Source organism: Microtus oregoni, unplaced genomic scaffold (genome assembly GCF_018167655.1).
Source record: "Microtus oregoni isolate MIOR12 unplaced genomic scaffold, Mior012 000002F_ref0000024, whole genome shotgun sequence".
In the NCBI taxonomy this organism is placed as follows: Eukaryota; Metazoa; Chordata; class Mammalia; order Rodentia; family Cricetidae; genus Microtus; species Microtus oregoni.
In genome coordinates, this window is record NW_024543061.1 from 9,026,577 (window position 1) to 9,038,521 (window position 11,945).

At 34.1% G+C, this 11,945-nt stretch overlaps 1 gene segment (V, D, J or C); it reads left to right on the forward strand.

Annotated features, from left to right (window-relative positions):
* Nucleotides 1-7,968: 7,968 nt before the first annotated feature.
* On the forward strand, nucleotides 7,969-11,448 carry LOC121432927. The segment is given in 3 exon segments: nucleotides 7,969-8,017; nucleotides 8,411-8,713; nucleotides 11,318-11,448. Coding segments are annotated over 3 exon segments (483 nt in total).
* The last annotated feature ends 497 nt before the right edge of the window (nucleotides 11,449-11,945 follow it).

Genomic DNA, 11,945 nt, shown 5'->3' on the forward strand with positions numbered 1-11,945 from the left:
GCATGTCATTAGTTTCTGCCATAGTATTGGCTACCACTAGATTTTTTTCAAATGGTTAAAACATAACAAAGCTTGCAGACATATCATTTGTATTCATTGTAATAAGTGCAATGAATAAACAACTATAATCTGAGGAAGTTATGAATCCCAAACTTTAACTGTATATCATCCTTTTGTCAGATATTATTCAGGGATATCTAGAGTCACAAAACTTATTAAATAATTATCTCAATCTCTTATGTATTTGGATTTTATTGCAATGATTTATAAGAATACATTATAGTTAATCAGCCAATGGCTAGTTGTGAACAGAAAATTCAAGAGTCTACTGGTTTCTCAGGTCTACAAGGCTTGGTGTTTCAGCTGGTCTGCTTTTTGTTTTGTAATACTGAAAAAATAGGCTACAATGCCAGATAAATAATTGATGTGCTAAAAACTCAAGGACAAGGCACAATAAAAAAAAACCTTTCTTCTTCTATGTCTTATATAGATCTTCAGTAGAAGATATATTGTATATTAATGGTATGTCTTCCTGACTCAAGATTCGGATTAAAGGAATGTGGCTTCCTATGTCAAGACCTGGATCCAAGGTGTATGTCTTTCTTCCTCAAAATTTCAGACTAGAAGTAGGTTCATCTACTTCCAATCAATCATAAAATTAGTCACAGCTGTGCCCTCCATTTTTTTTTTAATTGTAGTTCATTCCACATACAGTCAAATTACTAACTAAGAACAGTCATCACATATCTCATACTTCATAAATTTTGGGCAACTTTTATTTAGAACTTTGGTTACTTGATTTTTAAACACTTTTGCTTTATGTCTTCATCTATAGCTTCCTATGTGGCTGAAAATATTGCTTTATCATATTAAATAATCATTCTTATCCAATCATTTTCCATAATAAAAATTCACTTCTAACATACTTTTAATATTTTTACGTATTTATTGATTTTTCTTTATTTTTTTAACAACTGTTAAATTCAAATTATGTATAATATTTTATTACAAATTAAGATTGCCTGTACATATACTTTGAACTATAAATGCTGTTGTTAGTTTTAACTAACATTTACTATTTAATACTTTTATATTTAAAATTCTTATAGATTGAGAAATAGAAAGAGAACCTTCATTTTTTATCAAGAGCCTTAGAGATATTAATGACCTTTATGAGAAAATGTTTTTGTAAACAATAGTCAAAAAGGCTGAGGAAGTACTCAGAGATTTAAATATCTGTAAATATATCTAGCCTTCTTAACTTTATATACATATATATTCCTGTTTATAATAAAATTATAAATATAGGATATAAAACATTAAAAATTTTGCAAGAAATTTTCATTAAACTAGCTATTAGGCAATATCCATTCTTATTTTGTCCTATACCCAGTATATATAGTGATCATTTTGTAGCTATATATTGGTGGACTCTTGCCCTCTGTTTTTGGTTTGTGGTGAGTATAGCTTAGCTGCTGCAGAAAACACTGAGGTCTTATGCAATAAAGGCCTAATTTCTTATATGCATCTGGGAGGATTTACTGGATAATCAGGGTAGGTCTAATGACCTTGTTTACTTTTTTTTGAGGGAATATTAATGATTAACAATCCCATCTTATAATTAAGTAATTGCTTTAAGCAGCAACCTGGAGCTACTGAGAGATTTTTACACAGATGATCCTTTTAATTCCTTTTACATTTGAGCATTCAATTAGATGATTTTATTATAGATACCTTTACGAATGAGATTAATAATTCTATTCTCTATTGGAAACAGTTTACCTATTCGTTGTTCTTAAGTGCAGAATATATTTTACGTCTGTTGTTTCTTTTCTGTGTCACAGAGTCAGGAGACCTCCTGGATCAATTTGGTTTGGGTCTAATGTGGGCAGCCCAAATCCTAGATTCAGAACCAGCTTTTTGCTGAGGTAAAACAGGACATTATAATCAAATTTTAATATTATTCGTACTCAAAAGTTATTTGAAACAGACATCTAAGAATCTCAGAATACAGTGTTGTCTGCGATTTTATAACTGAAAAGTAGAAACAAAAACAAGAACATTTAAATTTGGTGGGCCAGAAAGAAAGTCAGGCCATAGCCACAGGGAAATGGAGAACAACAGCAACAACAACAACAACAAAAAAAAAAAAAGAATGACACAAAGCAGGCAATCAAGCAGGCTTGGAAACCAGTATCACCACAGGATCATATGCAGTCTTTGAAACTGCCTTTTGCTGTTTGATTTGAGCATATAGCATATTGACATTCTTCATTAACACTGTCATAGTCTTTCATCTCCAGTAACATATGTACCTAACTATACTTAGAAAAAGTCTCGTGATGTCACCAAGTCCTACATAAAAGGATTTGAGCAGACTTTAAAAAGTCCTGGCCAGCTTATTCAAGTCTTAAGTTATCAAACACTGTCTTTCAAGAATTCTTTTCAAACAATCCACAATATATGATACTTTGTTAGGTGAGCTAGCTTGTTGAAATTCTCTAAGTGTCATGTAGGGAATATGCTCACCTTCTGGATGTACCTCCTGCCCCAAGAAAAGTAGTCAACACTCTGGGTTAAAAGGGTGAGAAACAGAGTGGGTACTAAGACTGACTAAGAAGATTTTGATACAGGTGAATTCTGGGGCATCCTTTATGATTTGTAAACCACTATAATTTTATGAACTACTTTTTAGAATAGGGACCAAAGTTGTGAACATGATTAATAGAAAAGAAAGAATCAGAGGCTATAATTTTTAAAACCCTTGCTGTTTTTACATTAAATAACTTTTCTCTTACTATGGTTCAGTATCTAGTGGCAATATTGTGAAAATCCATACTCTGCTCACTCTTCTATTTGTCCCTGGAGAAGTTGTTTCTATATTCACAGATTAACTAAGGACCTCATACAGAGGATTGCAAGCATATTTAGATTGCTATCCAAAGAATCTGGAGCATCATCCCTAGCTCCTGAGCTGTAGAGTTTTCATCCAGTTTCTTGTCATCCCAGACAGGCTCAATAGCAAAATTAAATAATAAATTTCATACTCCAAATCAGATTCATGGATCCTGAAGACTTTGGAGTATATTGTTGTATGCTTGCTCTGTCTGTTCTGACTAGCTGATAAAATCTCCAACAAATATCTAGATTCTTATGGTCCAGCTGCTTCATATGTTGTTTGTTTGTTTATTCGCACAGCACAGTTATAATATATGTATTAATTTATGTTAACAATAGCTTTTCTTCATTAATTTCCATTGTATATTCAGTCTTGTATCAATCTTGTTTTATTGGAAAATTGTGTTCAAATTGTGATTGTTGTTCTTGTCATGGTTTTATAATTTAAAAAATCCTATCACCTTCTGCCTTCTTTGAAACAAGAGAAACCCTTTAAACACATATGTAAGGAATGTATACTTTTTATACCTTGCCACTCCCATAGACCACATTTGAAACTTTTGGTCCCAGTAAAGTGAAATATTGTTTGCAATTTAGAACCAGCTCATGGTTGAGAATTTATTCAGCAATTTGAGTTTTATGTCACCTCTAATTAGTATGAGCCAGCTATGACCCACAGTAGTTATTTAGTAAAAGGAAGTATGCCCTAAGGAAAGCAGACTCTATCCTTAAATGATGGGAGAACTTGGTAGTCATGATACTGATTTGGGGACATGAAAAATACAAGACTGAGAGGGGCATGGATTCTTCTCTGCAACTTCAGAGAGCTGCTGATGCCAGGCAGGGCTGGAATACCTGTGGCAGGCTGGATTCCCTATGGTAAGCCCTGGGAGGACATTCATGAATGGAGACTTCCCTATGTTGAATTTGAGAGAACCATATATTGTTAGAGTGGCAGGGTTTTCATAAGGGAACAGAACCAAAAATGCTCAGAGAAAGTGCAAGCAGTTATTGCTGTACCACACTAGGAAAACCTCTCTGAATTTTGGAGGCTTTACTCTTCTGTTCTAGTCTATCTCCTTAGTCACAAATCATGCCCTTGTCTTCATAAAAATGCCCCAAAGAAAAGTCTGCTCATTCTTAGTGGCTTAGCATATATTTAATGAGTGAGAAAGCTGTGATCTATAGAGCCCAGTTTCTGCATTGTTCCAGACAATTTGCCTAATTACAGAAGGATGAAATTGGCTGCTCATGTTCTTGACTGCAGAGTTATCATTCAAATAACTTTTTACTGTTTTACTTAAAGTTTTTAAAACTGACCTTATATTTGAACAAATTATTTACTTTTATTTTCTTCAATACATGCTATAATGCTTGAAATGCTGTTCTATTTTATTTTGTAATTGTTCTGAAAATTTTATGCAAACATGCATTGCTTTATAACTCTCTCTCTTACACACACACCCAGTCTTATCTTTCTTTTTTGCTACATCGATATCATCTGGGTTTTTTGTTTGTTTGTTTGTTTGTTGTGTTTTCTTACATGACCCACTGAATTTAACTATAATGCTTCCTTTATCAAGATTTATTTTATAATTTTCTCTTGGAGATTAGTGTGCTCATGTGTGGGTACATAAATAAAGACAATGTCTTTCTCTCTCCAAGAATAATTTAATAGCCAATAGTTAATCCTACACTCACCTCAGGGGAAATATACTTTCCACAGCATTCCAAAATTGACAGCTTATTTTCCTTTGTTATGTATACAACAAGATGGAATGACCCACAGTCAAGAAGTAGACTGAGCTCCTAGAGTTGACAATGCCCCCACAGACTTGCCCATAGGCCAATGTGATAGAAGCAAATCCTCATTTCTTTTTAAGGAAAGTGAAACTTGTACTAAGTTGATAAATCAATAAACATATGCATATACCATTAAAAGTATAAAACACTGCTGAAAAACTTTACACTTCAGAAATCTATAGAAAGAATTTTGTTAAGTCTCAGACAAAATCTAAGAGGTAATTTGATAATCAATAGTAACTGTCTCTTTTAACTAAATATCAGTGCAGAAAGGAAAGTTATTTAGAAATTGGAGGGGAAATCATTCCTTTAAAAAGTTAGGGACTCACAAATCCTGGCAACTGCCTGAATTGGTAGATATAGGAATTGGAGGCAGAAAGACCATTGGTTTGATGACATCCTATGTCTCATTATATCAAACAAATAAATAAATAAAATAAATGAAATACATAAAAATCAAGATATAAACAAACAAAATACTTGGGGAAGAGAAGTGTAATATATTTGTTTTCTAACCTTTATAAAATTTTAACATTTTATGTTTCCTAAGCCTATAAAACATGGCTTACACAATAAACCTAATTATTAAACATATGTTTGGAAATAAAATTTTAATTTTCATATTTAATATAAAATATGCTGGCTCACTTTTGATCATTTGAGGTTTATGAGTAAATTTATTCATAGCTAAACAGAATTACATGCTATTCTTTCTTTTCTTTTATTTTGGGCTTTTTTGAGACAGGGTTTCTCCATAGCTTTTGGTTCCTGTCCTGGAACTAGCTCTTGTAGACCAGGCTGGCCTCGAACTCACAGAGATCTGCCTGCCTCTGCCTCCCGAGTGCTGAGATTAAAAGTGTGCACCACCACCACCTGGCTACATGCTATTCTTTGTATTATTTTGGTTGCCCTCCTGTTACTGTTTTTTTAAGCTTTGAGAAGCTGACACATCTGGCAACTACTATTGTGTTCAAAATGCTCACCATGGATTTGAGTACCAAGGAATTAACATTGTCTCTCCATTTGTTGAGGCTATGACATCAGACTGACTCTACTGAGAAAAATCTAACTAACTATCATAATTCCTGGAGACAATCTACAAATAAAGATGCATGGGACTGGTGGGGTCACCTGAAAAGATTATCCTGAGGCACGAAAATAGTAGATCTAGTTTTGTTCACCTACATAGAGGACTCTGTCAACTTTTACTTCTTTGTTATTCAACAACACAGAGCCTATGAGGGAAATAGATTATCATTCAAAGTAATAAAAAAAATCTGGCATGTTTTAAGATTTCTACTAAGAAAAATTCTGAAAGGTTAGATCTTTTGTAAGACACCATAAGGAGATAACATGAAGCTGCTTTTTCTCATTATGTCCTATGAATCAACGAGAGCCTTTATCTTAAGAAGACTTTTTTGCAAATTGGACATAGGTGCTAGTGAAAACTTTAAGGCATATCCTAGATTGCTTTATATTGTAATGAACACCAGAAAGTTCTTAAGAACTTATGGAGGATTGAGTTTCACATCACAGTGTATCATGAGGAAACATGAATTTAGGAACTCAAGCAAGTCAGGAACCAGGAGGAAGGAATTGAAGCAGAGGCCATGGAGGAATTGAATAATGACTTGCTTCCCATGATTTGTTCAGCCTGATTTCTGATAATCCCCAGGAACATCTGTCCAGGTGTGGCACTGTATTTATTTATTTATTTATTTATTTATTTATATTAAAAATTTCCACCTCCTCTCCTCCTCCCACTTCCTTCCTTTCCCCTCACTCCCCCTCTCCTTCCCTCTCCAGTCCAAACAGCATTCAGGGTTCCCTGCCCTATGTGGAACTGTCTTCATAGGGATGGGTCTTTCTGCATCTATCATTAATACCCCCACTTGCTTAGAGGCCATTAAAAGAGAAACATTTTCTCAATTGATTTTCCTTCTTCTAGTTTACATTAATTTGACAAGACTTTGTTCAGACTTTAATTACAGGCTACCCTAAATTCCATACTCTTGTTTCTGAGACATAAAATTTTCCTTTTCTCTTGTATTTGCACATAATTAATAGCTTTCTATCTTTTAGAAACAGATTTTTTTCTTTTTAAATTTATGTGTATTTGTTGGTGTCTCTGTCTGTGCAAGTCAGTGTCCACAGAGGAATGAAAGGAGTATAAACTCTCCTGGCATTGAAGTTATAAGCCAATGTGAGCAGCTCAGAACAGGTGCTAGTTGCTAAACTCAGGTCCTCTGGAGAACAGCAAGTACTCTTAACTCCTGAGCTACCTATCAACACCGAGAGAGATTCTCATATGGTTCTAAAATCATTTCATTGGATGAACTGTTTAGGTTTCTCAATGAATAGGAATGACTATCATCACATGAAACAACTTGATATTTCACATGGAACAACATGTTCAGACAGGAGTGGAACCCAGGATATCCTCTGCATCCACAGGTGTCATAAGCAATACACATGTCTCCACATACATACAAACACATGATAAGCAAATAAATATAAAAACATTACTTTTCTGAGCTATAATTCCTGCATAAAAGTGTGTGTGTGTATATATATATATATATATATATATATATATATATATATATATTTCATATAAAACAATTGAGCTGAAATTCACCTGTGAAACACCATTAGCAGCAACACCAGAGACCCATTCCTCACTTCCAAAATTTCCCCAAACCATATTTCTATTGATAATTATTTTTAGTATCTACCACTGTTACGGTTTCAGGATAAACACTTAAGATATATTTTCCTTGTATTTTTTTGTTCTTCTCTGGAGGCAAATTCAATGAACCACAGGAAAGATGTCTCCAAACTTTCAGATTTAATATTTTTAAATGACAGCTGTTTTTCTGTAAATTTGATGGAAGAAGAGTAAAGGCATAGTTACTCAACTCATAGAAAATGATTCCATATGTGTGCTCATTGTCACTCTTTCTAGCTTTCTGTAATAAACCTTTATAGAGTGTCTGGTGCTGCCTAGATTGATAGATTTTAGCATGTTCTTTTTCTATTAAGTACCACATTTTGTTTTACCTTTGACACCCTTGATGCAAAAGATATTTTATGTGAATTTTTGCCATCATGAGAAGATTACATGACTCTTCCCTCTATCTATATTGAAGCACTAACCCTGGAACTTTGCATATTGCTCCCTAGGGAAGGCCCACCCTTGCGACTCTGAAATATTATTTCTGCTGTCACCTTCCAGTGACTAATCAGTCTCCAAGATTTCCTTTCAAAATGAAGTTAAGGTTTCTGCTGTTGGGGCTTCTGTTGTTCTTGATTCCTGGTGAGCAAAGAGGGAAGAAAAAAGGGAGGATGGGAAGAGCAGATGAGTTTGGTCCCATTTCTGGTCACATGTATTCTGTCTGTGTATAATAAGATGGGTGTTATCTTTCAGGATGGGGCCTGTGAAGTTTATATCTGTGAGAGCAAGATTCTGACTGGGCATAATCTGTGCTATCATGACTTTATGATGCATATGGTGTGGGATGGTAAAATTTATTCCTAGAAAATTGTTAAGGCTTTTAGTTCACTTGTTTTATTAAAAATGGAATTTTATTGTATAAAACATTGCATGTAAAAAACAAACATCAGAGTTGAAATAAATATCAAAAAAGAAACCACAGAGATTTTTCATGAAGCTTTTTGATAACTTTATACTTCTCTCTCATTATTTCAGCTTCCAGCAGTGATGTTGTGATGACCCAATCTCCACTGTCCCTAACTGTCAGTCTTGGCGATCAAGCCTCTATCTCCTGCAGGTCTAGTCAGAGCCTTGTAGCCAATGATGGTTATACCTATTTATATTGGTTTCTTCAGAAGCCAGGCCAGTCACCACAGCTCCTAATTTATGAGGTTTCCAACCGATTTTCTGGGGTCTCAGACAGGTTCAGTGGCAGTGGGTCATGGTCAGATTTCACACTCAAGATCAGCTGGGTGGAGCCTGAAGATTTGGGAGTTTATTACTGCAAGCAAGCTACACATGTTCCTCCCACAGTGATGCAGACCCTAACAAAAACATTCTTGCTTAGGGTAATCCAGCTGACAAATATGTTATTTAAATGTGAGAGAAAGAGGTGGTGAGGAACTCCAGATTATGAGTTTCAGTTGAGGGCCTTGGAGCGTGAGCACCCTGTTTATACTTCATTGGTCATCCATTTATGGCCTCAACAGCTACAAAAACAATGATACTGTGCAGGCCTCAGGAGAATCACAAACAAGAGCCTTCCCTGCAACTAGGAATGGTGGGAGTAAAGCAGAGTGAAAAACTCATTCTGATCTTATAGTCCTTGTTTACATTTGTTGCTCAAAATTAGCCAGTAAAGAAGACAGGAAATGCAGACTTATTCCTTTGTTAAACTTTCTCCTTAAGTACACAATTACTTCATTTGCAAACTTTTGGGCTTTTGAATTAAATTCCATTTTGTTAATACAAATTATTGCATATCTTTCTCCCCTGTTTTCTAATATAAAGTGTGTTCACTGAGTCCTTAAATTTCATACTATATCTTTACTAATGAAGTATGTATTTTCTGACTAACAAGTGGTTCTTTTTTCCCTTCAATCCAGCTATTCTATTTTGACTGCATGGCTAATTGCAAGTATATGCACAGTTATCAATGGGTAGGAATATGTACATATGTACATACTGGGAATATGTTAATACTTTTTAGTTGTTCTGAAAATTTTTCTTCTATTTTCCCTTTTTGTTCAAGGTTTGGTATTTTTATATATTAATGCACTTTATTTTTTACTCTATTATTTGTATGAATTTAGTGCAAACTTATTTTTCTTATTTTCAGGTGAAATTACCTTTCAGTTTTCAGAGAGTGGCTATGTTTCCCCATTTCCAATGTTCCTGTTAATTGTATTTTCCAGATGAATAGAAAATTTACTGTTCTTGATAGAATTTTGACTGTATTTTCCAGTTCTCTCCTCATTTTTGGATTTGCAAGTGAATTTATGGTGTGTTGTATAAAATTCCTAAGTAATTAATAAAAATGTTATGTTGGTAAAAAAAAGAAATTAGTATCTACCTAATAGGATTTCTTTAAGTGTAACTTAATTCCACCCTTTGTCTAATTTATATTTCTTTCTGGATTTGATCTTTTGCAATGAATTCATCTGAAAGTCTTTGAGCTTCAAAGACCTGGGATGTTCAGAAAGTACTTCAATTAGTATGATTTTTGTATGTCTATCTTTCTCTCTTCTTTTTAGAAAACCATAATATAGGCATATATTCATTTTATGTTGTTCCATATACTGCTCATGCTATTCTTTCTGTTTTATTTTATTCTTTTAAAATTTAATTAAAATTACAAATAATGATTATTTTTATGTTTCTATGTCCAATGGCTGTTTTTTTCTTTTATATTGGGACTCTTATTCACTAATGTCTCCCTCCAATTCTATTGTTATTTTTGGTTTGATCTAGTAAATTATATTTTTTTTGCTTGTACTCTGGAACATATCACACACATTCCCAATAGCCTTTTTCTGCTAATAGACTGTCCATGAGTAGTGAATACTCATTAACACCTCCTCCATACCACATGAAAATATGTTATGTATCATCTGCTGCCTCTTATACAGGTAATCATATCAATAATATCTCCTATATCATGTTTCTGATGTCCTTTGAGTCAGAAGGAAAGGGTAAATCTTCTTAGAATAAGTACTTGCATTCCACAGTTTTTCTTATCACTTTGAAAATCTGTGAATACTTATCTATATTAAGTACCACCCACTACAAAAAGTCTCAGATGAAGTCTCACAGCATTACTAATCTACAAGGATAAATGTAACTATGTAGAAGACAATTTGACACCAGGCCTATTCAGCAAAACTCCAGTTATGTTATCTCACAAGGTGTATGTCTTCCTCAATCATTGATACTTAACTGTCTTTGCAATACCAGACACTAGTTCTTTGACAGGGAGTGGGTCTTAGATAATATTTGGGTGGAAAATTCTACCTCAAGCCCCCCTCCTCTGAGAGCTGCCATGTTCCTGACTCCACCTCTGAAAAAGTATGCCATACCATGACCAGCTCCAACTTAAAAATCCTGGTGTAGGCTGCAGAAGCCAGGGAAGCACTCAGGTGGTCCCATTAAGGACCAAATTAGAAGATGCTGTAAGGGAGAACCTAAACATAAGGGCGGAACATCTATGCAGTTTTAGAGTGGAAGGATAGGCGGAAATCAACCTGTTGTTGAAAGAATCCCAGTTCAACAGATTAATGCCAGGACTGTAGACAAACAATAAAAGCTGGAGAAGTGGGGAAGGGATGTTGATGAGAGGAATTTGGAGCAGGAGCATGGCATCCAGAAACCATGGGCATATGGGGTCTTGTTTATTTTTTTTTCATTGGTGAATTTACTTTTAGGGATGAAGGTGTCATTTTCTGCATTGTTTTATGGCTTGGGAGACTTTCTTTTTAAAGGACATTCCTATCCATGAAACTAGCATCTTTCATTGATAATTTCTGTATTGTTAGGGAACATTATGCTCCATGAAGTGTGCTTCATTGTTTCTGCATTAAAATAGAACTAGAAAATAATGTGTTTCCAAACAATTTTGGTCATATATTCTTACTTTTGGTGGCTTAACAAAGTATCTTGTCCCTTGTAATCTGATATCCTACTTAAAGCTAAATGAGTATTCTCATTGTCTACTTTCATATCACACAATATTACTATTACCTCCCCTATTTTTATAATCATATGTGAATATATGTAAGTTTTATTCAATTATATATGTATATATAAAATACAATGCTGAGCTTTATAATGTTTCTCTATAATCCCATCATTGAGACTTCAATCAGAAAAAATATAATTTAAATATCAATCTTGGATTTCTAGAAAATTCTAAAGAAACTTGTGCTAGAAAAGTAGATACTATATCTCAGATAAAAAAATAAAATAGTCAACAAACAAATTATCACTTTCCCTCATTCTGTAAATTCCTTGTGTTTGCTTTGTACAAGAAATATTTCACTGAGACAGTAATGAAGCCTGTAAGATTTTGAGTCCATGGGACAGTGCTACCTGAGCAATTGTCCAACATAAAATAATAACTCTGTCACCATGCATCTCCCCTTCCTGTATTCACTTCTGAAAATTCAGATTGTATCTTATATTCAGAGCCATGATCTCATGTGAAAACCTGGTCTTCTAGTTACTTTCCAGTTGCTGTGAGGAAACACCATGACCA